Source organism: Cygnus olor, chromosome 2 (genome assembly GCF_009769625.2).
Source record: "Cygnus olor isolate bCygOlo1 chromosome 2, bCygOlo1.pri.v2, whole genome shotgun sequence".
Classification (NCBI taxonomy): Eukaryota; Metazoa; Chordata; class Aves; order Anseriformes; family Anatidae; genus Cygnus; species Cygnus olor.
The window spans coordinates 5,294,572-5,320,784 of NC_049170.1; the positions used below are offsets into that span (position 1 = coordinate 5,294,572).

The 26,213-nt window shown below is 45.9% G+C and overlaps 1 protein-coding gene across 4 annotated transcripts in view; it reads left to right on the forward strand.

The window, feature by feature from the left end:
- The window catches only part of VILL (villin like), a 41,683-nt gene extending 15,836 nt beyond the window's left edge, over window positions 1-25,847 (forward strand). For 2 of the 4 annotated variants that reach the window (XM_040547660.1, XM_040547659.1), the window contains exons 2-20: window positions 3,376-3,457; window positions 4,948-5,022; window positions 6,642-6,838; window positions 8,724-8,832; window positions 9,119-9,229; window positions 10,611-10,810; window positions 10,899-10,977; window positions 11,816-11,914; window positions 14,153-14,306; window positions 15,310-15,410; window positions 16,063-16,200; window positions 16,768-16,926; window positions 17,997-18,176; window positions 18,737-18,882; window positions 19,573-19,717; window positions 20,459-20,647; window positions 22,246-22,314; window positions 23,553-23,807; window positions 25,006-25,847. In XM_040547660.1, coding sequence (XP_040403594.1) covers window positions 3,389-3,457; window positions 4,948-5,022; window positions 6,642-6,838; window positions 8,724-8,832; window positions 9,119-9,229; window positions 10,611-10,810; window positions 10,899-10,977; window positions 11,816-11,914; window positions 14,153-14,306; window positions 15,310-15,410; window positions 16,063-16,200; window positions 16,768-16,926; window positions 17,997-18,176; window positions 18,737-18,882; window positions 19,573-19,717; window positions 20,459-20,647; window positions 22,246-22,314; window positions 23,553-23,807; window positions 25,006-25,119 — 2,589 coding nt within the window. In that variant the 5' untranslated portion in view covers window positions 3,376-3,388 and the 3' untranslated portion in view covers window positions 25,120-25,847. Of the gene's footprint in view, window positions 1-318; window positions 467-1,155; window positions 1,380-3,375; window positions 3,458-4,947; window positions 5,023-6,641; window positions 6,839-8,723; window positions 8,833-9,118; window positions 9,230-10,610; window positions 10,811-10,898; window positions 10,978-11,815; window positions 11,915-14,152; window positions 14,307-15,309; window positions 15,411-16,062; window positions 16,201-16,767; window positions 16,927-17,996; window positions 18,177-18,736; window positions 18,883-19,572; window positions 19,718-20,458; window positions 20,648-22,245; window positions 22,315-23,552; window positions 23,808-25,005 lie in introns of those variants that run through there. The other 2 variants (XM_040547662.1, XM_040547661.1) reach the window with 2 other exon arrangements.
- The last annotated feature ends 366 nt before the right edge of the window (window positions 25,848-26,213 follow it).

A 26,213-nucleotide genomic window follows, 5' to 3' on the forward strand; every position in this document is an offset into this window, starting at 1 on the left:
AAAAATATTTGCTCTTTCCAGTTTCATTTATAACATCTTAGCCAAGCAGCGATGACCCAGCAGAGCAGCCCTGAGCCAACGTTTGTCTTTGCTGTGCAGTGACCTCTGATCCTTCCTCTCAGCCTGCACCTACAGTGTGAGCTTGCCTCCTTTTTCTGAGGCTGCAAGAATCTGTGGAAATGGTGAAAATAGGGTAGCTGGCCCTGGAGGTGGAAATTGGATAGCTGCATGCTACTAATCCACATCACACCCGCATCACAGAGCTACAGCTGCTTTATTGCCTCTCTTTCCCCTTCACAGGTAAAGCTGTGTCTGTGCAGGAGGAAGCAAATAGCCTCCATAACAAGCTTTTTTTTAGGTGAATTCCTGCCCCGGAGGCAGTTCGCTTCACATTTCACCTAGTGCTGGGCAGAACCATTTTGACTGAGAGAGGAACTGACCTGGACATCGCTGTTCAAAACCCGCGGTGAGCCCAAGCCTTGTAAAGTTTCTTTTTTCTTTTTTAAATTAGAAAAGTTTCTGCCCTTCCTGCTTTCAGCACAGATGAGAAGTTTTCACTCCATTAATACTGGATTTTGTGTCTGGGCAGGAGCTGAATTATGGGACCGTCTGATTAAAAACCCACATTAAATCTTTATTGAGATGAGCTGTCTGATTATAGAAGTCATATTCCTATTATTTCTAACTTGGCCACCAGCCGGAAGAAGCTGGAAAGTCCAAAGAAACAGCTGACCTTGTCTGCTTCACACTTCAACCATTAAATGACTCAGGAGGAGGGGAGGGACAGCATTTCCCAGAAAAATGGGACCAGAGCTAAGGTGCAGGTGCCCGAAAAAGGAGCCCCAGGAGCAGAGGAGATGGAAGATCCCCATTTTGAATCAAAGACGGACTTCAGTAAAACATTGCTGGCTTCTGGAGGGTTTTGTCCAACGCAGTTGTCTGTGCTCAGAGGATTCTCAGGATCCTTTGGTTTAACTTTTTGGATGGGAGAGGACAGGATGCTGGGAGAAGCAGGGCGCCAGCTGTGTTTCACAGCCGGCCAGCTGCTGTTTTCCTGTTGTTAGGAGGCGAGCAGGACGCCTGCTGCCTTCCACAGGGAGCAACATCAGATTTACTAAAAGATTTCAGCCCCCGAATGCTCCCTGACATAACAAACCTCCATACTGGCTTTACTTTCAATTGTTTTGGTGCTAGACTGGACAGAAAAACACACAAACAAATGGAAAAGATAGCTAGAGAAAGGCGGCTTCACTGGTTTTTTTCTTCGATAGGGGCTTTTTGAATGCTATCTGAAATGAAAGGATGGTCTTTTGGTTAAAGAGCTGATCTGGGACCTTGCTTCTGGCCTTAGCTGCTGGCAGCCACAGACTCCACAGTAGGTGAGTCAGGACTGAGTTCCCAAAAGTGTCTAGCTCCAACTTAGACACTGAAATATCTTCCTGGATCTGGCTTTCACTATATGTGGGTCTCAATTACCTTTCTGGGAATCCAGATGAAAAATGTCTTTTTTCTTCTTGCTGTTTGTCCTCTTGCCTGGAAGCTATTTGGAAGGAGCTGAAAGGGAGCTGAGGGCTGCTGAATGCACTCCTGGTAGATGCATGAGGCCACGTGGACTCAATCTTCTACAATCCTTCAGATACATCCATGTCCAAGGAGTGAGCATTGCTGACTCCTGCTCGGTTAGCAGAGAGGTGCTGGGGCTGTGCTCACACCTCTCTGGGAGGTAGCTGCTTCCCTCCACTGCCTGGGCACGGAGCCAGGCTCTGGCAGCTCTGGGCTGTGGTAAATCTGGATGGACCAACCTTCAAACGGCAATTTTTGTCCTCTTAATGAAGTGAAAACTCTTCAGGAGGAGGATCATGGCTTCTAATGACTTACTGATGACAAGTGCAGCATATCTCCCCGTGCTTTTGTAACGCAGGCAATAAACACGCCTTCCGGTATGAGCTCATCCATCTTTGTTCTTTTGTTCCTCGGAAGAAGCTTCTTTCGTGGCTTTGTGTGGTGGCTTCTTTTATTTTTCACCTTATTGTGGCTCAGGTATTGTGCCAGGTTCATACAGAAATGTCACCGTTCCTTCTTGTAGGCAGTTTCCTGCAGCAGAACAGAGGAGCCCAGGGGAGGCTGCGGCCTACAGTCAGCGCCGCCATGTCACCCAGAAGCAGAAAAGAAAATGCAGTCAATCAAGTTGTTGTTTCTTTTAACACAGTATAATAGTTCAGTCTGTCAAGAGCAAATGCAAATCAGGGGAGGGCACTTGTAAAGCAAATGAATGCAAAACGCAGAAATCAGTGAGCCGTGCTTTCTCTCGAAGCTGGGCCTTGGTTTGTGAGCAGGACTGACTCACATGGGATCGGCTGATGTGGGTGCTGCCCCTCCACAATCACAGCCTGTCCTGTGGTCACTGCAGCTGAGATAAATCGATCTGGAGGCACCTGCTGTGCCCCACAGGCCAGCCAGCACTGCTAGGACATAACCCGGTGCTTTCATGTACACTGCTTGTGATCTGCTTCAGGAGGCTGCCCTGTAAACGCTTGGGTTCAGAACTTGCTTCTTGAGCAAAACATCGGCCATCCAGGCAGAAGGAGCAGGGAACATAGCTAAGGGGAGTCCTTTTTTCTTTTCACAGCTGGCAGATAGAATAGATGATGGATGGGAGACCTTCACCCTTCAGAATGGCATCTGGAGATACCCAAACCATCTCAAATGTCCCCAGATACCTTTGTGTGGGTAGCTGAAACTCACAACTTTGCCCTGCAGGCAACAGAGCCTAGGGAGCTACCTGGCTACGCATAACGTAGATGTTTGGGTCATCAGCTGAATCACTCCCTGTGCTCTGCTGGCTGCACTGGCTCCCTTGACCCTAATGGAGATGAAAGCCTGGTGCCCTACCTTGAGATACCTTGCAGGTAGTTTAATTTAGACCTGAATCTCCTCCTGACGTGGCTGCTCCAGGAGGGCATGGGTCTCCTGGAGGTTCACCATTGTCTCTCACACCCCTTGTGCCAGTGTGAGCACAGCAGTACTGATGTCAGGTTCAACACCTTGTTGAATCCTTTCCATCTATGCAAATAGGGGAAAAGTAATCCCATACCAATCAATGGTATCCTATCCAGGCTTCGATGGGCAGTGTTCTCGTGCCATGAGCATGTATACACTGGGAATGGGACTTCGTTCCCCCTAATTGTTGATAATTATATCTGTGCTGGGCTGTGCTCTCTTCATAGGCAGCAGAGGGTGAGGGACAGAGATACTTCAAGCTGGGATTATCTCCACTAAACCTCCACAGACTGTAAGAGAAAGCCATCTGACTAACGTACTTACTGTTGTATCCAATACTGTAATTATTTTGTTTTTTCTTCTTTTCCCTTCTAGCTCAGAGTGCAGGATGGCAGACGGTGACACAAATCTTCCAACTATCGAGAGAAGGCTGGGACTGCAGATATGGGGCATAGAGGTACGACAACACGGCAGTGATGTCATATGTCTTGTGTGTGTGTTTCAAGGAAGATATTCTTGAAGTAATCTGGGTAGGAAAAGAGGGTCTTACAGATAAGATACAGCAGTGGGAAACAGGAAACACAGCTTCTCCCTATGCCACTTTGAATGTGTTGTTGCTTGGTGTTTTGGTGTTCCTCCTCTGTAAAACAAGGATAATACTGACTAAGGAAATATGAATTTGGTGGGACTGATGGTGTTCCTCCAGCAGTGGAGTCTTTCTTAGTCTGTTTGGGGAACAATTGTAAGGCTGCTTTAGCACACTAGAAATGAATTACTTGTTTCACCAAGAAGAAGGATTATGCATGAGTAGCCTTAGTCTTTACCAGCAGTGTGGCAGCTGCTGTGATGAAGGCACATATTTTTGCAGTGAAGGCATCCCATGGAGTCTGTTTCCATCTTATCCTTAGCTTTCCCACTCTGACTGGTGGGACACTGCAGGGATATTGCAGCCTGCAAAGTCACCTTCTGCTTGGGGTGGTCTTTGCTTGTAGTTTGGAGCCAGGCTGTGTTCAGTTTTGCTTTGTTCTTGTTCATTTCACTGAGGATGTTCCCCTGCAACAAGAGGGGGCATAAAATGAGGTGCATAGACAGCCTAGGGGAGAAGTGGGAAGGGTCTCCAACACGTCTCTAAGTGTTGGTGGCCCTCTGCAAATCCCAGCCAAGTTCTCAATACCACAGGGTCTTTGCCTTTCCATTTCTCTCCAAAACACTGTACCAAGCTGTTTGGTAGAGGATCTGTAATTAGAGACGTATCGGTTCTCGAGGGTCAGGTTGGTATGCTGGGAAACAAGTCAGGCCACCAAAAAAATGCATGTCTCTAATTCCAGGGAACCACAGAGTCAGTTCCAGCCCAGGAGCTCGGTGTGTACTGGTGGGTGGCACACCCAGCCACCTACGCTGGGCAGGCACGGCTGGTCAATTGTGCACTTGTACCAGATGGAACATGCAATTAAGAGTCTGGAGGGTTGAAAGACACATCAGTGTCCACCTTCTCTCAGCACTGCCAGTTGCTCTGAATCCCAAACAAAGTGGTTATCCTAACAAAGCTCTGAAAATTATCCTTGAGTTTTATGGGTACTGATTAAAAGCCATGCCCCAGAACTAAATGTAGGATGAGATGTGTGCAACCACCTGGGAAGTTCCCCACAAATGCAAGCCCTGGAGGACTTCAGCATGACCTCTAGGTCTTCTTGCCTTAGACCTACAGGATTGCAAAGGGAAAGGAGAGTTTAAAAAAAAAAAAAAATACTTGTCAGTCTAGGCAAGCAGCATTTTCATTTACACCTTCTTACCCCCTAGTATGTTTGGAATTTCCCCTAGAAGTGACTTTTCCCAGTCCACAGGCACAGCCCTGGTTCTTCCTTTTCCAAACCCTCATTGTCACCTTAGTGTCTCATGCCTCCTGTGCAAGTTCTATCAATGACCCAAATACTCATTTTCTTACAGAATATGAAGATGGTTCCTGTACCTGAAAAAGCTTATGGGACTTTTTTTGAAGGGGACTGTTACATAATTCTGCACGTAAGTAAGGCAAATGTTAGCCTCTTTGGTAGGCAACAGGTTCAACGTTGTTTCTTTGGTTCCAGCTAATGCTGGACAGTAGAGAGGCTCTGCAGCCCTTCTCCCTCTCCCCCTTAGGAGACCTCCCAAATTAGACCCAGACCTGCTTGCAACCAGTTGTACCCAAGCTAGCCAGAAGCACAAGGAACTTCTGAGAATTAACCCTACTGTTGGGTTGTGCAAAGTGTCCTCTGTGGGAGGACAATGTGCTGCACTAAGCTCCCAGACTTCCTTCCAAGTCTCTTCAAATGCAAAGAGCAATCCAGGCCCCATTGCATCAAACAACATCCATATGGTGGGAACTAGAAGCATTTCCCACTTCTGGGTCTGAGTGTTCCTTCTGCAAACAACTCCATCAGTCAAGGGACAGAAAAGCCTCCACTATTCCACGTTAAAAAAATTCATATTCACTATACATCAGGCTGGGAAAGCAGACTGGATAATAATCCACAATGACTCGTTTGCACTAATTCACCATGCACATGCTTTTATGGTACCTTTTGAGTGCTTTGGGGAATAGATTTGGTAGCAGACACCCAAAGACATGCTTAGACCATCCTCGCAAGGGGCTGACTATAATCACTATAGATTTTGATGCTCACAGGCTCAGCTTATGTTGCAATAGCTTCCCCAGGTAGAAAAGCCCTTAGAAAATCCACGACTCTCCTTCCCACCTGCAGATAAGAGGGTAAAAATATTCATCTTTGCGTTCTGCATCTTGACTGGATGCTCTCCAAACAAAAATTGTCTGCAGGACAACGGGACTTTGATCGTTTTCAATAGCAGTGCATTAAACTGAGTGATTTTGCCACAAATTAATCAGCTGTGCCTAGAGGAACTGAATTGTATTTTATTCAAGTTCTTCTAGTGTTTTACACCACGGTATCACTGCACAAAGCAAATAAACAGAACTTAGTGTCAAATCGAGTTTATAAAATGAGCTTTTATTATCTTTCCCAGGCATGGATGATAGGATTTAACACAGTAGGTGCTGAAAAATAACTGGCGCAAGTCACATAACAGTAAGCACACCTGTTCTCAGATCGCTTGCCTTTTCTTTCTAGGCTATTGGATTTTTCTGTAATAAGATGAATCACAGCATGCACACACAGGCTCAGTTTCCTTTGGAGTTATGTCTCTTTTGCAAGTCAGCAGGAATTCACAGGCAGTTGGTGCTACTATGTAGCACGATATGAGAAAGAGAAAGGGATAGAAAGGATAGTATCTCCAGGCAAATAAATAGCAGTGCATATTACTTTTTTTAAGTGATTTATGAGAAGAATGTCCTTTAAGTTTTAATATCAAACTCTACAAAACTAGGACAGGTTGAACACACACATTTTTGGACTTTCACAGGTGCTCAGTTTTCTTTGATAGCAAGAGTCATAAAAGCATATACAACAGAAACATGCTTCAGTGCAATACGTATGTAAGCCGTATTCTCCTGAATCAGGTCGCTGGCTCCAGGCTGAGCTCCTGTGGAACATCGTAGGGTTCCATCCCGTCTCCCCTTGCCCAGCAGCATTATTTGCTGCAGATATCTGGACTTTGCCCTCACTCAGCTTTCTCGCCTCTTCCAGAGCAAAAGAACCTCTCGTGGCACGGCTGTGGATTTGCATTACTGGATTGGCAAGGATTCGTCTCAGGATGAGCAAGGTGCCGCGGCCATGTACGTCACCCAGCTGGACACTGCACTCAGGGGAAACCCTGTGCAGCACCGGGAGGTGCAGGGACACGAGTCTGAGACCTTCCAAAGCTATTTTCGCAATGGCATTATGTGAGTAGCATAAAAGGCTTTGCAGCAACATCATGGTCCCTGGGGCTTTCTCTGCTTCCCTCTGTCTCAGAGGCATCAACATTTCAAAAATGGAGCACTGGGGTTGTTCAAAATTCAGAGGAAAAACTTCCCATTTTGAAAAAATTAACTGTAAGCGTTGGGACTGGACCCATGTCATTCTGATCTACTGATTGTTTTCCCAGATGTTTTCTGTAAAAGGTTTTTAACCTCCCTTTTGTTCGCTGTAAGGTCTTCCTCTCCTCCACACACTTTAGATTAATATGCCCATCCACAGCACTTTAAACTAATAGACACCTTGAGGAGAAGTGTTGATTTGGCTCACACTGGGAGTAATTTTCCTGCAGAGGAAGCAAAGATTGACTCTCTGAACTAAGCCATCTAAAAGATAGTATTGCGTTAACCCTGTGGTGTTGAGTCCAAACCTGTGGTCATGACTCCCTCTGGGGTCTTTGGAAGGTGACTCCGAAAGACGTCCTCCAGGAGGACCTTCGCTGGCAGTTAGTGGCCAGTGAAGTAGTTCCTCGCTTTTAAACAGCTGAAGAAAACCCAGATGAAAACCCATCCTCAGACTCTACCCAGTCTTGCTCTCAGTATCTCAGTATTGTGCATCTCTACAGCCTCTCATGAGTTTCTTCAGGCCTTTTCTGAGACAGAGTGCTTTTACCCTCATTTTAAAGACGAGTAAAGGGCAATGAAGGACTAAAATTCAGACCTTCAAAAGCATTTGGGTATAGAAGTCTATTTGGAAACCTATCTGGCTCTGAAATCAGTATGAGTTAGACTTCATCTTGGCCTAAACCACATACATAAGGTCAAGCAGGAAGTCTGAGTCAGAATGAGAAATTAAAACAGGCTCTTTCCACACCTTGGCAGGTAGACTAATCAGCAGAGCATCCTTCTGTGGATTCGTAGAACTGTGCCAAACAAGTCTAAAGCACTGTGAATCACTCAAGCCTGACCACATTTGCCAGTCTTTTCCAAGCTATAATAAAACATACTTATTTTCCACATAGCAAAACTATAAAACTCTCAACAATCACCTCTCTTTCCCACAAACGGTAATTAGATAGCTTCAACTGTTACTTTAAGGCCTGAAGCATGAACATTGGGTTAGATTTCTAGAATGGACTAGGATACGTGGAAAGTGGTTAGACTTATCCAAAAAACTGTTAAAATATTCTGGGACTTCTTTGAGGGACTATGTGCTCTCATGATGTGATTGTGTCCTCCTTGCAAAGCTGCAGAGGGATGGAGGGATGGCATCATGCAGTGAGACAATTACAGTGCTAACAGCAGCTATTGCAAAGTGTGTGTTCAAGGATGGAAGGACAGCAAAATTGGTAGATTAAATCTGAGAGAAAGACGGTGTCCTGTATCCCTTTACAATAGCATTTTGTTCTGCTTATGGCAACAACTTTCTATCTAAGCTGCTTTAAACAGAACACCTATTTTGAATAAAAACAAATTTTAGCAAAAAATGTATTGTCTGCAAAACATGGCTCATTTTTTATTTGACTGTTTATGGAAAATTTCTGAGATGCCACTGCCATGCTTAATGGGACTTTCAGTTTGGTTGTGTTATGTCTCCATTGCCATTCCTGACCTGCCCGTTCATCTACACGCACCAAGGTGCACGACAGCAACACCCACACTGGGTGGATGGACAATGTGAGGAGTTGTCTGACCAGGGACCAAGAACAGTAGAGTGAAGCAACACAGCACCATTTCACATTCCATTTTTAGGACTTTGAGATATTAGCTCTAGATTTTTTACTTGTCAACAAAAGCTTGAGATGTTCTCAGAGGATAGAGGGGACTTTATTTTCTAACCAACCCTAACTCTTTATTCCTTGTTGCACAACAGCTACAAGAAGGGAGGAGTGGCTTCAGGATTTAAGCATGTGGAGACCAATATGTACAACATCAAACGTCTTCTTCATGTCAAGGGGAAGAAGCATGTGACAGCCACGGAAGTAAGCACAGGAGCTCCTCTCCTTATGGATCATTTCTCCTTGCCTCCCCTCCTACACCCATATTCTATCAGGTCTGCCTGCTCAATAGCTCTTTTCTGGTCAAGCATCCTCACTGGGGTTTGGTATAATCCTAAGAAAAGCCATTTGGCTCAGTGCTAGAAAAATGATCCTGTTGTTGCAGACCAGTTGTTACGTCCCCAGGGCAGTTTCTCCATGCCTGTGACTTGTCTCCTGTGGCTCTCATTGTCCACTCCATTCGCCGAGCCTTTTCATTTCCTCACAACAGGTAGCACTTTCCTGGGACAGCTTCAATAAGGGTGATGTGTTCTTGCTGGACCTCGGGAAAGTGCTGATCCAGTGGAATGGACCCAACTGCAACATTGCTGAGAAATCCAGGGTGAGTAAAGGCAAAAGCACCGTGATTTACTGGAGGTATTTTTTGATCACGGGTTGGGAAAAAAAAAAGAGAGAGACACATACAGAACTCAGTGTTTGTGAAGATGGAAACAGGATTCAGTGTTTGCACAGTGAGAATCTGATTAAAACCAGGAACACAGAGCTGAACAGAGAAAATCCTGGTAAATCTTCTACTTCCTCATCCACTGATATCCACTGTTCCAGAAAGGCATCCATCTCCCTCTGGGAAGGTCCATCGCCAGCCCTCTGTGCCCTGTAGTTTGTGTGACATAAGAATAAAAAGTCAGTAGCACCAGTAGATTTAACTGCAGAAGATTTAACAGTAGATTTAATTCACCCAGGGGTAAATGAATTTCAGTTTATTTTTACATCACAGGGAATTCCAGCTTGGTCAGTATGAGACAAGCAGGAATGCATAAACCAGGTTTTGATAGGTCAGATCCCTAATTATAAAGGCACTTTACAAAGGGATCGTTAATCCTTATTTTACTGATAGAGGAACTGTGATATAGAGATGTAATAAACCAGATTTATCTACAGGTCATCAGCAAAGCTGATGGTTGTCATTATACACAGTAAAAGGCAAGTGGGACTGCTCTTCACATAATGGCACCTGATGATCTGGGGTTGGGGGAGACCTCACAGGGAAGGCAGTTGTCCAGGGCACGATGGGTTGAGATAAGAGCCAGCAGAGGGTGAGACAGAGAAACTCCTGAGAGAGAGGAAAAGGAGCAAGACAGAGGGAAGAATAGAAGAACAGACCATGGTTCATCTCAGGCCTGGCAATCAAACAGGTCATTTCCTAGGTCTAACAGGGATGTCTCCCTTTAAAACCTGTTGTGGTAGGAGTCATGGGGGGAAAAAATCAATGGAAGATGGAAATAATTTGTTTGGCATTTCACACTTTTTTCACAGAAAACATCCATGTTTTTCAAATACTTGAAACCTTTACATGTAAAATATCACCACAGGGCAACCAGGGTCCCTACAGCTCTGCAGCATTCAGCCTCATTGTCCTCAGCATGTGTCTCTCTCCCAGAATATTTTAGGATTATTGGACCTGCTTGTGTACTGTCACACATAAGCAATACCTGCTCTGGCTACTGCATATCTGCGCCCTGCGAGACCAGCCACCAATAGTTATGTACTAAGCAGTACTTTTCTGAGATTAAGTTAATAAACAGGCATAAAGGACACATCCCCATTTTTAAATAGCAAAATCTGGAGGACACTAGCATCTTTGGAGAGCTGTGGTAATCTGTCTTAGACTATTAGTACTCAGTCAGTGCTCTAGGTCTGACACAATGCTTGCTGAATTTGTTGTATGGATCAAGATTAATCCCCTGATGATCCTTGTGCAGGGCCTCGCATTGGCTCGTAGCATCAGGGACAGTGAAAGAGGTGGCCGTGCTCAGATCGGCATCATTGACAACGAGAAGGACTCCCCTGACCTCCTAAAAATCATGAAGATGGTGCTGGGGGAGAGGCGTGGGGAGCTCCGAGATGCCATCCCGGACACGAAAGCAGACGAGCTGCAGAAATCAAACGTCCGGCTCTACCAGTAAGTCTGGGGCTGGGCCTCCAAACCCCATCCCTTGCCACAGCAGGTGCTGTGCAGCCTGACTTTGCATGTTAACTCTGTCTTGCAGTGTCTACGAGAAGGACAATGACCTGGTGGTACAGGAGATAGCCACCCGGCCTCTGACACAGGACCTGCTCCAGCACGAGGTAAAAGGCAGCCCTTATAGCAATAAAAGGATGTTGTGGTTCTCTTTATGTTCAGCTGAGCACCTCTTTCTATAGGATACCTCAATTTTCTGGAAATTATCAGCCCTTCCATTCTTCCAGATTGTGTCCTCCCCAAACAAGACAGCTTAGCCTCTACCTACAGCTCCAGTGGCCGGAGGCAGGCAGCGGGTTGAAGCTGTTCTAGCAAGAGATGGCAAACCCACCCTGTCAGCCAAGGACAGTGTTACCTTGGTAATCATTATAAAAGGAGAGTCAAAGCTGGAGGCCAGGAATAAATTCCAGATAGAAACAAGGCTTCTTAATATCTGATGTTCTGCTATAACTCTCCATCTGCAGCATTCAGAGCAAATTAGCACTGTGTTCAAAAAAATCATGAATTTAGATATAATTTCCTGCTGTAGTAAGTGACTAGTCTCAATGATGTTCCCCCAGCCTGAAAACCAAGAATCCTTTGGTCTCACAGTGGGTTGTCAGTTTGGACCACCAGCTCTCTGCAGAGGAGACGGGCTGCCTGGCAGCCATCTCATCCTGCTGGGGTTCAGGATCCTGATGCAACACTTTTAGCTTCATACTGGGGACACATAATAGTTATGAAGGTCTAGGGTTGATGGTACTTGTTAGCCCAATTTTGAACCAGTAAATCCATCCTGTGTTGCCTCTACTAATGGTTAGCCAGCGTTAAAACTCTGGAAGGCAAGGAAATGAGCTAATCTACATCTAATCTAAGTCTTCAACGAGAATCCAACCTGGGTAGGCTACAAATGAGGATCTTTGCTTGAAGAGATCTTTTTACATATATTTTTCGGTTTCTCCTCAGGACTGCTACATTTTAGACCAAGGTGGCTTTAAGATTTATGTCTGGAGAGGAAAAGCCTCCAACCAGGAAGAGAAAAAAGCAGCCTTCACTCGAGCTGTGGTGAGTAGTGCGAACAACGTTGTGGGAGGTTAACTAAGCGCTAATCTAGATCTGACCACTAATTATAATTAAGAATAGGTCTTGAGGAGCTGGCCTGGGTAATAACAGAGAAAGAGCTTGAACTTCTATGGGAGGTGCAATGACATAATGTAAAACTGTTATTCAGCAAATCTCACTAGGGTCTGTCACTGAGACTAAGAGGAAATTGGTTAAAGAAAAGCAAATGTAAAAGAGAACATGTGTCACTATGTGACATGGTAAGTGGTAGACTTGTGGAATTTGTTGCTTCAAGAGATGGTGGAAGCAGAGAGTATCAGCAGGGCTGAGAAAGGATTAGGTCAATTCATGGTCAATGGGTCCATAAACAGATACTAAAGGGGGTAGGCTCTTATAGCCTCTGTAACATCCATGACCCTATATTGTGAATATTAGGGAGAATGAAGGGATCACATTGCGGATAGTTACAAGGCTCACATGTTTTTGCTGAACAGCATCTCTTACTGCCACTGTCCAAGGCAACATGGATCACTGCTCTGAACAAGAAAGGCATGTCTTGGGTTCCCAACCAAGTGTAATACTTCTGAGCAAGTCAGTGGGGAACTCAGTTTCTTGGGCTCTCTGAAAAAACACACCTGATACTAGGTGCTATGGGACTCAATCCCAAGTCCATTACAGGCAACAAGTATTTTTCAGAGTGTTGATGGGGTTGGGCCCATGTGAATTAGAAGCTGTCACAGGGCTCTTCCACTTGGTAAAAAGAGATCTGTTATTAACTGTTAGTAACTCAGATCGGTCAACCTGTGGAAAAACCATGGCTCCTGTTAAGGTAGAACACTCCAGCAGAGCACACAGGTGCCTGTGCTGCTCCTTCAGATGACTGCCATGCAGTCATTTTCTGGCAGAGCATGCCTCACCACTTCCATTCAGACAAAATTAGCCTCATGGGAACCTGAGTGTGTAAGGCATTTGGTAGTTTTGCATGGTAGCTTGCAGATGGAAATGAAGACTACAAGGGAACTTAGCTTTTAATTCCTCTGTTGACTTCCGTGAAGACCATAAATGGCCTCATTTTCAATGAGATCTTACTTGGAGATACTGAACCTCAATGGCCCCACCTTCAGTGAGATCCTACCTGGAGATACCCAACTTCAATACCAATTGCGCCTATTGTCCCAGAGAAGAAAAGCTTGGATGAACTTTGACTTAAAACTTATCTCACAATCCTCTGTGCTCCTTTCCAAAGCTTAACCCAGATGCTTTTTATAGGCAATCAGCTCTGCAAATTCTGGCCCTGAGCTACAAATGTAGAACAACAGATATCTCTTTCTTTCAGCGTGGCAGGTGGGAGGGATGGGAAGACCATCTGCTCTGCTTTTTCCTGGGGGTAGTATGTGGCTGCGGTATTTACAGCAGAAGATGAATGCTCAGAAAGCCCACACTCAGGCTCCTTCCCTGAACCATGGCTGTCAGCATTGTACCTCCAGGTCATCCTGGAGTCTGCCGTGATAAACATGAGAGCAGTGCTCAAAAACCAAGCAATGACTTTGACATCGTGGCAGAACACAGATCATCTTCACCCTTATCACATTGTATCAAGCACCTCTGTTGAAGCACTCTTTTAACTCAATAGCTGCTCTATTTCAAAGAAATAATGTTTTCAGGGGAAAAAAAAAAGAAAAAAACCCACAGATTTATGAGAGTTTTATCCCTTCAGGATACATGCCACACTCTGGGGTATGTAACTTCCTCCATCCCTTCACTATCTTGGCATGCATGCTCTCTACCATGCTAAAGGGAGGACAGGATCCCTGTTTTAGAGAGGGTCTTTTTGGCATAAAAGCGAATTGAACTAGGCTCTCAGGTCATGGGCACATTCCATCACTCTTCCCTCCCCCTCCACTCCTGGTTCTATGACCAGAAGCTCTCTACAGAGCTGAATGAGATAGGAGGCTGTGCATTAGACCCATTGAGTTAGATTTTCTTCAAGACTTAGATACCATGCATAAATTAAGTTTAGGATGTGATCCAGCTGGCTGTCCTCTAAATTTGGTTCCCAGTAGACATCTGCATAAGTCTGAATGCAAGTGTCTTCATCTTGGGGTGAATCCTGCCCTTGGTTATGCTGCTGTGTTCAGCTGCAGGTGGAAGTTTGCTTTTGGGGCTGGTTTAGGCCACTTCTTCTCGTGTCTATGAGAACTTTGATGTGTTCCCACTAATGCCCCTTTTCTACCCCATTAGGGTTTTATCCAGGCCAAAGGCTACTCTCCTTCTACCAACATCGAAGTGATCAACGATGGTGCAGAGTCAGTCATGTTCAAACAGCTCTTCCAGAAGTGGACAGAAAAAGATGAAACACTAGGGCTTGGCAAGGTCTATACCGTTGGCAAAACTGGTGAGTATGTTTTCAGAGCCATGACTTACCCTGCATTTGACTTCGCTACCTGTGATAAACTACCGCTGAGATAACATCATTCACATTAACTGTTCCCTGTCCTCAGCCCTTTGAAAATCCAGTGCACATTCTTCTCATGTCCTGTATTTTCCACCTTTCTCAGTAGAAAAAATGATTCAGCAATTGAACAATGTTCAAAACTGCTGAGGCTTTTTGTATAAACCAAACTGCCACTTATTCCAAATGTGAATGCTGGCAGAAGATCAACCTCATCTGAAAAATGTGTGCAGAAAATTCACACTTGTAGAACTTCTTAATTTTCTTTAGAGAGGGCTAATGATGAACCTGGTAAGGAAGTGTTGAACAACATTCTGCTTTCATTTACACTGGCATCCAGCCAAGCCCCTCCTGACGTCAATGGAATTATTCTGTATTTACACCAGTGTAAATGGTGCCCCCATTTATCATGCTGCTGAAGTGAATATTGCAAGGCATTAACCCCAAAGAGTAAACACAGAAGAGAGAGATCTTCCTGACAGAGAGAAAAATGACAGAGATGCTGAATGTCTCCATCAGTAATATCTTTGGAGATACAAATACCCTTCTTTTGCAAGTTCTCTCTCCCTGCTGTCCATATATACTCTCTTTATCATGAGCTGAAGAACCGTAGGCATTCTAGTTCTGAAAGTAGCATTCAAAAAATGAGGGAAATATGTATAGATTTGGAAAACAATTACGAATTTTTGGTCATGAGAACTTTTATTTTTATCTGCCAATCATCACAACTTTCCAGTAAAGTGCTATATGGGCAGTTGCCAGCCTGTAACTGATCAACACTGGAGTATGTGAGCTCTTGTATATCCCAAAATCAACATTTGCCTACTGCAGACCAAGTTTTTCTTGTATGCATAATGATTGTGTGTGTGCACGAGGGTGGTACATAGGGTTTGTATGTTATTGTGCATTCACTGGGTTCTTGCTTTTATTCTGCTGGTGCATGCAGCCAAGGTGGAGCAGGTGAAGTTTGACACGACTCAGCTCCATGCCAGACCAGAGGTAGCAGCTGAGCAGAGAATGGTGGATGATGCCTCTGGGGACATTGAGGTGAGAGACCTCCTTTGGCTGACAGAGGATGCAACTACCAAAGCGTTTCCAAACTTCTCTTCCTTTTCACACGCAGCAGCTGTATGAGCTGTGCCCACCTATCCTCAAAGAAGCATGGTTGTGGCCAGAGCAATCTGCTTACAAACTCCAACCAAGCAGCTCTTACCTCTAGGGCATTTCTCCTCCAGCCCATGTCCACCAGAGCAAAGTAGCCACCAAGTTGAACCCTCTCCTGCCACGTGCACAGGGCACGAGGCTGAATCAGGCAGCTCCCTTCTCACACTGTCCCCTAGTTCAGTCCGTATTACATGTGTCAGTGCAAAGCAGAGGCCACTCTCATTTTCCTGTGGCCTCCCATGGAAGACAGAACTAGTTGAGAGATGGGACATGGGTCTGAGAAGCTGCACCTCCACCTCCTTGAGGGCCACTGACTGTTCAGCTGTGTCACATATATTATGACAGTCACTAGGTAGATGTGACTTTGCCAGCAAGCGCTTTAATCAAGCTGGGGAAAAACAAGCTGGCATCCAGGAGAGAGAGGAAGGGTTGTCTTTCCAGATGAAGACCTGAACTTCAGTGGTCTTTTGGCAAAGGGACTGTTCTGTCTTCACGTTGACCACACTGCTGCTCACCAACATATTTCTCACACTAGGTGTGGAGAATTGAAGACCTACAAATGCAACCGGTGAATCCCAAGACATATGGGCAGTTCTACGGAGGCGATTGCTACCTGGTCCTGTACACCTACCTCAGATCAGGCAGGCCTCACTATGTCCTCTACATGTGGCAGGTAGGTCAAACTGAAACAGAAGGGACTGTGCTGTGTCTGCTAGAAGTCTAAAACTCAAAGAAAGGGTTGCACACAAAAATCCTAAGCAAAACATCCAGAAGAACTTGCGTGCTCTTTGCTCATCAATTGTCCACTTGGAAAGAAACATCCCAAGCTCTGCTTTGTAGGCTGCATGGACACTGAGCCCAAGCTAGCATCAGGCTGAGAGCCAGCAATGTCATATAGAAGTGGTGAAGGATTATAGGGCTTACAATGCAGAGGTTAAACTTTATGGTCTTTCAGATTGTCCTTTAAGGCCTCAGCTCCTAGGGTCTAGTGAGTATATGAATACCAATAGCTCTGCTCTTTAAATTATAATTTCCTCTCCTGGAATGCATGCTTTTCTCTAAAGCTTTGAAAATGTGATCCTACAGGCTTCAAAAGAATGAAATAAATGAAATGTAAAAATCAAGTCATTTTTTACTCTCATTATATTGTACACAGGGCTTTGGATTGACAAGATGTTACACTTTGCAGAGCTTTACACCCTTCCCCTCATCGTGTTGCATGTTGCATCTTCTTCCCCAGGGTCGCCATGCCTCTGTGGATGAAATCACTGCCTGTGCCCTCAATGCCATTGAGCTGGACAAAAAGCACGGGGACGAGGCTGTGCAGGTGCGCGTGACCATGGGCAAGGAGCCAGCACACTTCCTGGCAATCTTCAAGGGCAAGCTGATCATTTACGAGGTAACGTGGCTTTGTGTGTGTGGTCAGTGGAAGGTGAAAGCACCAGTGATGGATTGGCAGTGACAATGGAAATAGCCCAGAAAAATGGGCTGATATTCAGGAAGAGAGCCTGCCAGGTCCGTATGGGCTGGCATGGGAAAGTGGTAGAATATTTTTAGCTCTTCCTTTGTGGGTGCAAATAGAGCCATCGTTGCTGTAATGTGTCTTCAACCCCCCCCACACACACACCCTACAGATGGGTAACTAAGACATAGAGGGGCTGATTCCCATTTCCACAGCCTTGAAGCAGTCTCTGATGTGGTAGGAACATCACAGGACCTGAGTTATCCATACTAACGTCCCGAGTTAGTGAGTAGGCTCAACACCACATGAGAAAATATACAAAGGGGAACAATACTTGACTGGCTTGGACTCAGCTGTCCACCCCTGAGCTCCAGTGTTAATGTGTGATGTTCTTTCCAACTCTATCCCAAAATATTTTGCAGCTACAATAGGATGATAGTATTGTAAATTACAGGTATCACAATCCTTCAGGGCCTGCCTCCAGAGGGGTTCCTCCAAAATACCCAGCAAGCAGTTAACATGGTTTGAATTTTCTCTGCCTGAGTTACATCACATTAACTCCTAACCCACTTTGTTTTGGGTGCCAACATCTCTGGTGGAGACACTGCAAATGGCTGGGAAAGAGGGGGATTGCCCTCAGCTCTCCGTGTTGGCTTAAAGCTTCCACAGCATATGATCAACTAAGGAGAGCACAGCTGGAAATCTGAATCCAGCTGCCTTGCCCAGTTTACATGGCAAGTGCTTTACAGATGCTAAGATCTGCTGAGTGTCTTGATGGGAGCTGGTCAAAACGCAGAATAACCAGGAAGCAGTCTGTGAGTTACAACATGTGGGTTTTGTTGTGGCCTGGAACCAGAAGTATTTGGATTTCCTCAACTGCTCTGTGCAGGCCCATGGTCTGTTGCTGTGTGGAGGACCGAGAGACCAAGTCTTCTTCCTCAAACCAGTTGCACCCTGGATTTGCACCCTCACCTCCCAACACCATCCTTCCCTCTGTTGCCTTGCAGGGTGGCACGAGCCGGGCCCAAAAAAGCATGCCCGAGCCAGCGATCCGCCTCTTCCAGGTGACGGGCACAAGCGAGATGAACACCAAGGCCACGGAGGTGCCAGCCCGGGCCTCTTCTCTCAACTCCAATGACGTCTTCCTGCTGGCCACCAACCAAGTCTGCTATCTGTGGTGTGGGAAGGTGAGACCACCATGATCCCAGGGGAGGCAGCCCCTGGGGATGAAATTGCTGATGTGGGTCTTGAGTCTCCTGCCTCCACTGAGCTGTGGAGGTGTAGCCTTGGGCACAGAGCCCATTAATTTCAATGGAAGAAGGTGAACCCAGGAGAAGGCTTTGTCTGTTGAGGATTAGCAGTAAGACAGCTCTCTCTCTTCAGAAGTAACCCACCTTGGGGTTCACCTCACCTCGTTTTACATGTTCATACAGCTTTCATCTGAATAAAGCACCCCAGGCTATCCAATAGTAAGAAACTAGCAAGATTTGGGCATGCTCATTTAACCTCTTGTAGTCATCTGCTTCAGGATCAGAAGAGTTGTGCCCCAGATGCCGTTGACTGCACTGGTTGTCCCTTCAATGACTAGAAATAGATTCTTAGTGACCTGCTCATATGAGACCCTCAAAAGCATTGAAGCAGGCCTAAAACTCTCTGGAGCAGTCTGGGGATCAAGACAGTTTGGCCCCACTGATAAGTTTGTCCAGCCTGCCACTAACTCATCCTCAATCTTCTGTCCTGAACTCAGGGCTGCAGCGGAGATGAGAGGGAAATGGCAAAGATGGTGGCCGACATCGTCTCCAAACGGGACAAGCACACCATTTTGGAGGGACAAGAGCCAGCAGAGTTCTGGGAAGCGCTGGGAGGCAAAGCCCCTTATGCCAGTGAAAAGAGGTAATAGTGACTGGGTTGTTCCTCTGGGCTTGGCCAGGGAACATTAGGTAAAGGATCAGACCTTTGCAGGAAGGTGGGTAAGCACTTTGATTCCACATCCTCACCAAAGCAAGCACTGGATCAGAAATTTTAGAGATAGAGATTTTATTCCCAAAATCTTGGTTTGACACAATCAAAAATTGCACCAAGATGACTCTTGTCTTGGTTTTGCGTATTGGGTTGGGTGGATTTCCTCACTGTAAATCCATCTAATGTTCTGTTATAAGGGCCACATGACCCACATTCTCAATTTCCAGCCATTACTGGCCTTATGGGCACCCCCAGAAGATTAACGAAACTGAACTGGCATTTGAACAACCTGGAATTATCCAGCCCTCAGAGTCAGAGACATGTTCCTTTTCAACCAAGTGATCTGATGTGGCTTTCACCTGGCAGCAGGCTCTTCCCCACAAGGAGGGAAGGGTTCTTATGCCTTTGCCTTTGGGTGGAAAAAGTTACCTATAAAAATAGTAAAAATGGGCCAAGTATCTTGTGCGAACTGACATTGCTGAATTTCAGGCCCTCTGACAAGTGCTGCCATATTTCCATCTCATCCTGCATGATCATGACCAGCAGTGGCAGGGCCCAGTGGTAATCCACAGGGGAAGCGTTTTCATCTTGCTTTTTCTTTCTCTGCTGTGCATGAGGAAGGTTTCAAGAGCAGATCACACGCTACCAGCCTCGCCTCTTTGAGTGTTCCAACCAGACAGGGAGGTTCATCATGACAGAAGTGGTGGGCTTCTGCCAGGAAGACTTGGACGAAGACGATGTCATGCTGCTAGACACTTGGGAAGAGGTCAGCACAGATTCCACTTCCCCTACCTTCCAGACATATTTTCAAACAGGTTATGGCTTAATTCATATGAATCTGTCATTCAACATGAAAATGAGGGCCATATGTCTTCTGCCCTGTCTCTAAATCCTTCCTGATGCCTGGTCAGACAAGCAGACATATGTCTAATTCTTCTCACCCAGTTAAAAACGCTTCAGTGAGGCACTATTGTTAGCCTGTCTGAAAAGTGGGAAACTGAGGCACAGAAAGCAAAGCACTTTGGCCAAGGTTGCTTAGTGTGTACATTCAGTGTGAGGAATGTAGTTCCTCCTAAACAGGATGGTTTCAGACACAATCTAGAGACAGAAAATAGTTTTTCCTCCTTCCCTCTCCTCTGCTCCCAGACTAGATGTTTTTGAAGGAGACCAAAAGCAATCAGCTCCCATGTTTCTTGAGAGCAAAGGGTGCTCTCCCAAGCTTAGTGCGAATAGTCCTGAACCTGGGGCCCAGGTTTTGGGGCCAAATTCATTCCCTCCTCCAGCCTGGTTTCCTTTTCTCCCCATTTTCTGAAATATTTATGCTTTGTGCCTGTCTCAGAAGCAAAATCCTTCTTGGTTGGGAGTAAATCTGAGACAAAAATCCCAGGTGGCTACTGGGAAACAACAGCTGCAGTCTTATCTCCATTTCACTTGTCGGGAGAACAAAGAGCTGTGTCTGCACAGGTCCTAACTGCTCACTGGTCTTCAACGCCTTCTCTCATTTCAGATTTTCCTTTGGATTGGCAAAGCCTCCAACACATATGAGAGGAACGAGGCAATTGCTTCAGCCAAGGAGTATCTCAAGACCCATCCAGCAGGGAGAGACTTGGCAACTCCAATAATACTGGTGAAGCAGGGTTGTGAACCCCTCAACTTCACAGGATGGTTCAACGCTTGGGACCCCTACAAATGGAGTGTAAGTTGCTGGGGTGTGAGGTACAAACTTTCCCTATGACCTTTCCCTCAGCAGCTTCTGTTCCTTCATCAGCAAAAAGTACCTATTTGGTGAAATGGGGTTCTGCAAATATAAGTAAATGTGCTTTAACTCACACCTGTTTTGTGTACAGCATGGTTGTATGGAGGAAGGAGTGATGCACTCATCCATCTAGACCATGCACCAGCTGGTCCAGCCTGCCCAGGGGTGCAGCACAGAATTTATTGAGAATAAAGGGCAACCCTGGAGGAGCTCCGGTGGTTAATAGACCTGGAATATCTCATGTGGAAGCAAGCTAGCCAGGCTGCACCCAAATTCCTGACACACGATGGCACCTATGTGCACGGTTTAGGAAAGGAAAAGCTGCAGGATGATGAGCAGCTGGAAAAGCTGAGCTCCTAAGTGGTGTTTTCCCAGACCCTTCCACAGTGGGCTGCCACTGATTGTCCCTTCTCTCTCCTGTATTTTCTACGAGCATCATTGTTCAGCCCATTCACAAGCAATCTCATCTTCTGATTGCCCAAAGGGCTGTGAATAAATTCCACGCTGGAGCCTGAGGGAGGACAGCCAGGGCGGTGGGTGAAAGTACCCAGGGGACTTCACACAGCAGGAAATCTCATACAGAGATTTTTCTCCTGTAGCTGAATTTGCATCATCTTTCTGTGCAGTCAGTAAGGTGTAGAAAGTCTGTCCTAACAGCTGTATTTGGACAGATGAGACAGCTCCTAGAGCACTGATCCTTTAAACAACGTTGATGCTTAGAACAAAGGTCAAAACTTGATTTTTCTGAAGAACTGCTAAAAAACAAGGGCACAACTTGTAAAATATATGCATCTAAATGTATCCCCTATAGGCAGTTTTAACAACAACAGACAAGCCATCCAAACTGCTAACATCCCAGAAACATCTGGTGTGTGTGTTCCTTTCTCAGTTTTGGGTCTAAATGTGTTTGTTCTACAGTCCCTGTGTTTGTTGTTTGTTCTTGTTGGGGATCTTTGCTGGATGGTGCTGCTAAGAACTGACATCTCCTGGCTGTTTAGGAAAACACAGCCATCAGCTTGCCAGTATATCTAGTACATTTCCTTTGTAGGAACTAAAAGGTACCTGGTCATACATGGCACTAAAAGAAGTCTGGGACTAAGGCTTTGAAAAATCTGTGGCTTTAGCTAAGTGAAATGAGGAAGTGGAAAAAAAAAAAAAAAAAAAAAACGAATAACATCTTATTCCAAATCTTTTTGCATTGCAAGATTGGTTTAAAATTTAGAAGATGTCATTCTAGCAGTAAACATGATTTCTCTTGATCTGCCTTCTGTTCTCTGAAGTCTTTAAATTTTCTGTTTTCACCTGTTAGTTTATAACTGCAGAGGCTAAAGTTCAGCTGTTTCTTTGTTTTCAAGTGGCAGCTCAGGGTCTGGCTCAGTCTCCTGGTTCCAGGAGCTGGGAGTTAAAGGAGACACCAGCTGCCACCCCAGTGAGCACCACTGGACTTTAAAATTCATATGATCTCCTGACCCTGTTAGAGGATGGGAGCATGTGCTAATTAAAGGTGGCACATGCTTCTCACAACTCTTTACCTTTAGGATGGCAAGTCCTATGAAGAGATGAAGAACAGCTTAGGAGACATGTCGGCTATCTCTGAGATTACAGTGGTGAGTGGCTTTGAGATGGTATGGGTGGGAAACACCTGGGTTTAAACACCACCATGTCCCCCAGCCTACCATACAATCACAGAATCCTAGAATCATTAGGTTTAGAAAAGCCCTCCAACATCATCTGGTCCAACCACCCCCTACCACCAATGTCACCACTAAACCATGTCCCCAGGCACCACGTCCAACCTTTCCTTGAACGCCCCCAGGGACGGTGATGCCACCACCTCCCCGGGCAACCTGTCCCAATGCCTGACTGCTCTTTCTGAGGAGAAATGTCTCCTCATTTCCAACCTGAACCTCATGTGGTGCAACTTGAGGCCATTCCCTCTAGTCCTATCACTGGTTACCAACGAGAAGAGGCCGACCCCCAGTTCACCACTACTGTCTGCTTGAAGACGAAGCCATAATGACCCGAGCAGGTGTGGGGACCTCAAGTTGTCAGGATCAGAGCTGTGCAAAAAGAGCACAGCTCTGTGTAAAAAGCAGAGGGAATCATGATTAATAACCCATAAATACACCCAGATCTCCTGGGCCTTTTCCAGTCCTGTACAGAGGCACCTGTGGGCAGGAGACTGGTCAACTGCTTTCTAAACTACATGTGGAAATGGAAGTGTGTGCAGCTAAAAGAGTGAAATTAAGAGCTGCATGAACATTTTGCAGTGCTGTGGCCCCAAGACCCCAGAAATGGGGTCCCTAATCAAGAAGGGCACAGCCCAGTGGGAGAGAGCACAGAGAGAGCACAAGATCCCAACAGTCCCAAACACAATTTTCACATGGGATCAGTTCTGCTCTGGACAGGAACAGGAGGAAGGCTGGAAGGACGCGGTAGGGGCTTTGAGCAAGGAGAGGTGACAGCACAGCAAAGGGTACGCAGCTGATTTAGAAGTTTCAGACATGGCAGATATTTAATCTTACCTTCTGTGCTCCCACGGGCATCCTCTCTCTGCCATTATCTTGAGAAAAATGAGACTACTTGAAGTATCTTCAGTTATTTCTAAGGGCTTTCAACAGGGCTGTGCTTTTAACAGTCTTAACAGTCCTAACATCTCGATGTAGCGTTGATGGAAGTGCTGGACTGATGTTTTAGTGTCAACTTTCTCCTTGATGCTTTGGCTCTCCAAAGCAGCAGACCAGCAGACAGTCTGTGCCAGGAACAGTTCCTTCAACCCCAACAGATTCAGGGATAACTCCCAAGTTGCCCTGCTTCTCTTGACATCTTTTCCTCCATTTGGCAGGACCTTAACAACATCAGTCTGAGCAAGAAAACCCTCAGCATGACCAACTTGGCTGTTTCAAGTACAGTGAGTGCTTCCCCCGAGTATAAATCCCACTTCAACCACACCGACAGCAGCAGCTACACCAACAGCAGCAGCTACAACAACAGCAGCCCTTCCCCAATGCCCAATGGTGAAGGAATTTACTCCCGGGAGGTGCTGATGAACAAGACTGTGGATGAACTTCCAGAAGGAGTGGATCCCACTAAAAAAGAGGTGACAGCACTGCTGGTTTGATGTCTTTGTAGCACAGCCTGGAACTTAGTTGCAGGCTAAGAGCACAGGCACCTTGGGCTATTAAATCCTACTTGAGGCTCAAGGAGGTGCCAGCTGGACACGGAGCTCTATTGAAAAAGCAGGAGTTTCATGTGAGAGGAAACTGTGGTAGTTTTACTGTAGTTGAAATATTCCTCTTTTTTTTTCTTTATGGAAAAAAAGTGAATTTTAAATAGTTAATTAAAAAAATATGTTCTAAAGGCAGCTCAGAATGAAACCAGGAGCTGGGTTTTGCCTGGGCTGTAGGTCTTCATTTTCATTTGAAACTCCTTCCAGAGGGGATCTTGTTTTTGTTTGCTTGTTTTTGTTTTTGTTTGTCAGAAAGCTTACATTTCAGCAAAACCCACTGAGAAGGGCAGGGAGGAGCACCATATTTCAGCCCCACGATTTTGCCAACATCTGTAGCTGAGTGCAAGCAAGCCAGTGGGAGGGACACAGGGGGCTGCTTCCCTCTATTCTCTACAACCCGTGTTTGACCAGTTTCTTGCCCCAGCAGACCTTCAGGCAAAGACCGGTGTCATAGCCAGATTTACATCTGACCAGAGAGCTGCTGGGCCAGCAGCTCTGCCCTGCAGCAATGGCCATGTGCTAATGGCTGTATTTCAGCTGGGATGTACGAGTTCTTTCTTTTACTCAAAGTGCTGGAGAAAACTCAACTTCCGTGTCCCACAGGGTCTTCCTGAGACCCCTGTCTGAGTTCCTGTCTTCCCAGCAGTGGGAGTGAGCATCTCCAGTGGAATATTCAGGGGCATTTAAGCCAGGGGGAGATGCTTTCACTGTGAATTGCTGCCTGAGAAAGTACTCAACTCAGGCCAGCATAATTTCTCTGAATCAGCATTAATTGTCCTGGCCTCAGTATCATTAGCAGGGACCAAATTCCAACCAGAGCATATTAAGTGTCAAAAACAGGGCATCCCTTTGGGCTGGTGGGCTTTTATTCCCCTTGTGCTTTGGGAAGCAGGATGAGAAACAGTTGCTGGGACGTTCCATTTCCCAAGACAAGGACAGACAGCAGGACAGGAGCTCTTTGCCTGGAGTCAGGGGGTGTCACGGTGAGGAAGGGGCACAGCTGATGGAGGTGTCCCAGCCTTTGCAAAAGCCCGTGCTGACGTCTCCTTGCTCTCTCGTCCTGCTGCAGTACTATCTCTCTGACGCTGATTTCCACGATATCTTCGGGAAGTCCAAACACGAGTTCTACCAGATGCCCAAATGGAAGCAGCAGAATGAGAAGAAGCAGTGTGGACTCTTCTGAGCCTGCAGGGGCCACCCAGCATCCAGTGACTCTGGGACCAACCTTTGCTCTCTTAGGAGCTGCAGGGAGGAAGTACAGACATTTGCTCAACGAACCCAACCCAACATCTTAATCAGGCCAAGCTCCAACGCAGTTATTCCAGCAGCCACTGTTCAGGGGATGGCTCCTTTCTCCCTGCAAATCACCAAAACAAGGAGACAAAACCTTTTGCAGAATGGCTTTGCAGGATGTTTTTGCCTCTTTTGGACACTTTATTGCTGATAGCCATTAAGACAAGTGTGTGTCACAGCTGTGTTGTAGCCTCTTCTTTTCCTCTCCCTTCTGCAGTTTGCCACATCCACAAGGTCACGATCTTCCTTCATTTGGAGAAGTTTAAATTTAGGCAAGACAAGGGCCACTTGTAGCTGTTATGTAAATTCTGCGTGGGAAGATGAAGGGGAAAGCCCTAAGGGTTAGGGAGGAAGCCTTGGGGTCAGGAAAAGGCAGTGGAGTAGCCAGAAGTGTGGTGGGGCAGCCCATGGGGTGTGACTGGCCAGTTCAGCCCCTTCTCACCCTGCAGAAAAGCTACTCCTCATAAGCCAGCAAGGATCAATTGTAGACTAACATGCATAGCCTAATATAGGTAAAACAAATAAAAAATGGGTTGGGAAAAAATACATATTTAGAGCATATTTATTAGCTAATCTATTTCAAGAAGATGACGAGATTAAAGGTTAGATGCAGCTGTTGATTTCGACTGCCCAAGACTGTTTTTTTTTCCATTCGGACAACATCTCCACTCCCATCCTGAGCATGACTGGGGGCAGGTGAGCCTACGAGTCCACCTGCCCACAGACCAGAGCCTTGACAAAGCCAGGAGGGTTTGGGGTATGACCTGAGGCAGAATGTGTCCCAGTGAAGTTTTTGACAGGGCTCCATCCCTGTGATGTCCACGGACTGAGGGTGCTGGATCCACATTGCGAGCTCAATCTGATTGGAGGGGGCAGGGGGAAATGTGAATGATCAGTGATGAAGGGATGCAACTATATAGGAAAGAAGGAAACATATATGTTTAAAACCCCCAAAGATGTGGTTTTAAAGCTTTAGTCTATTTC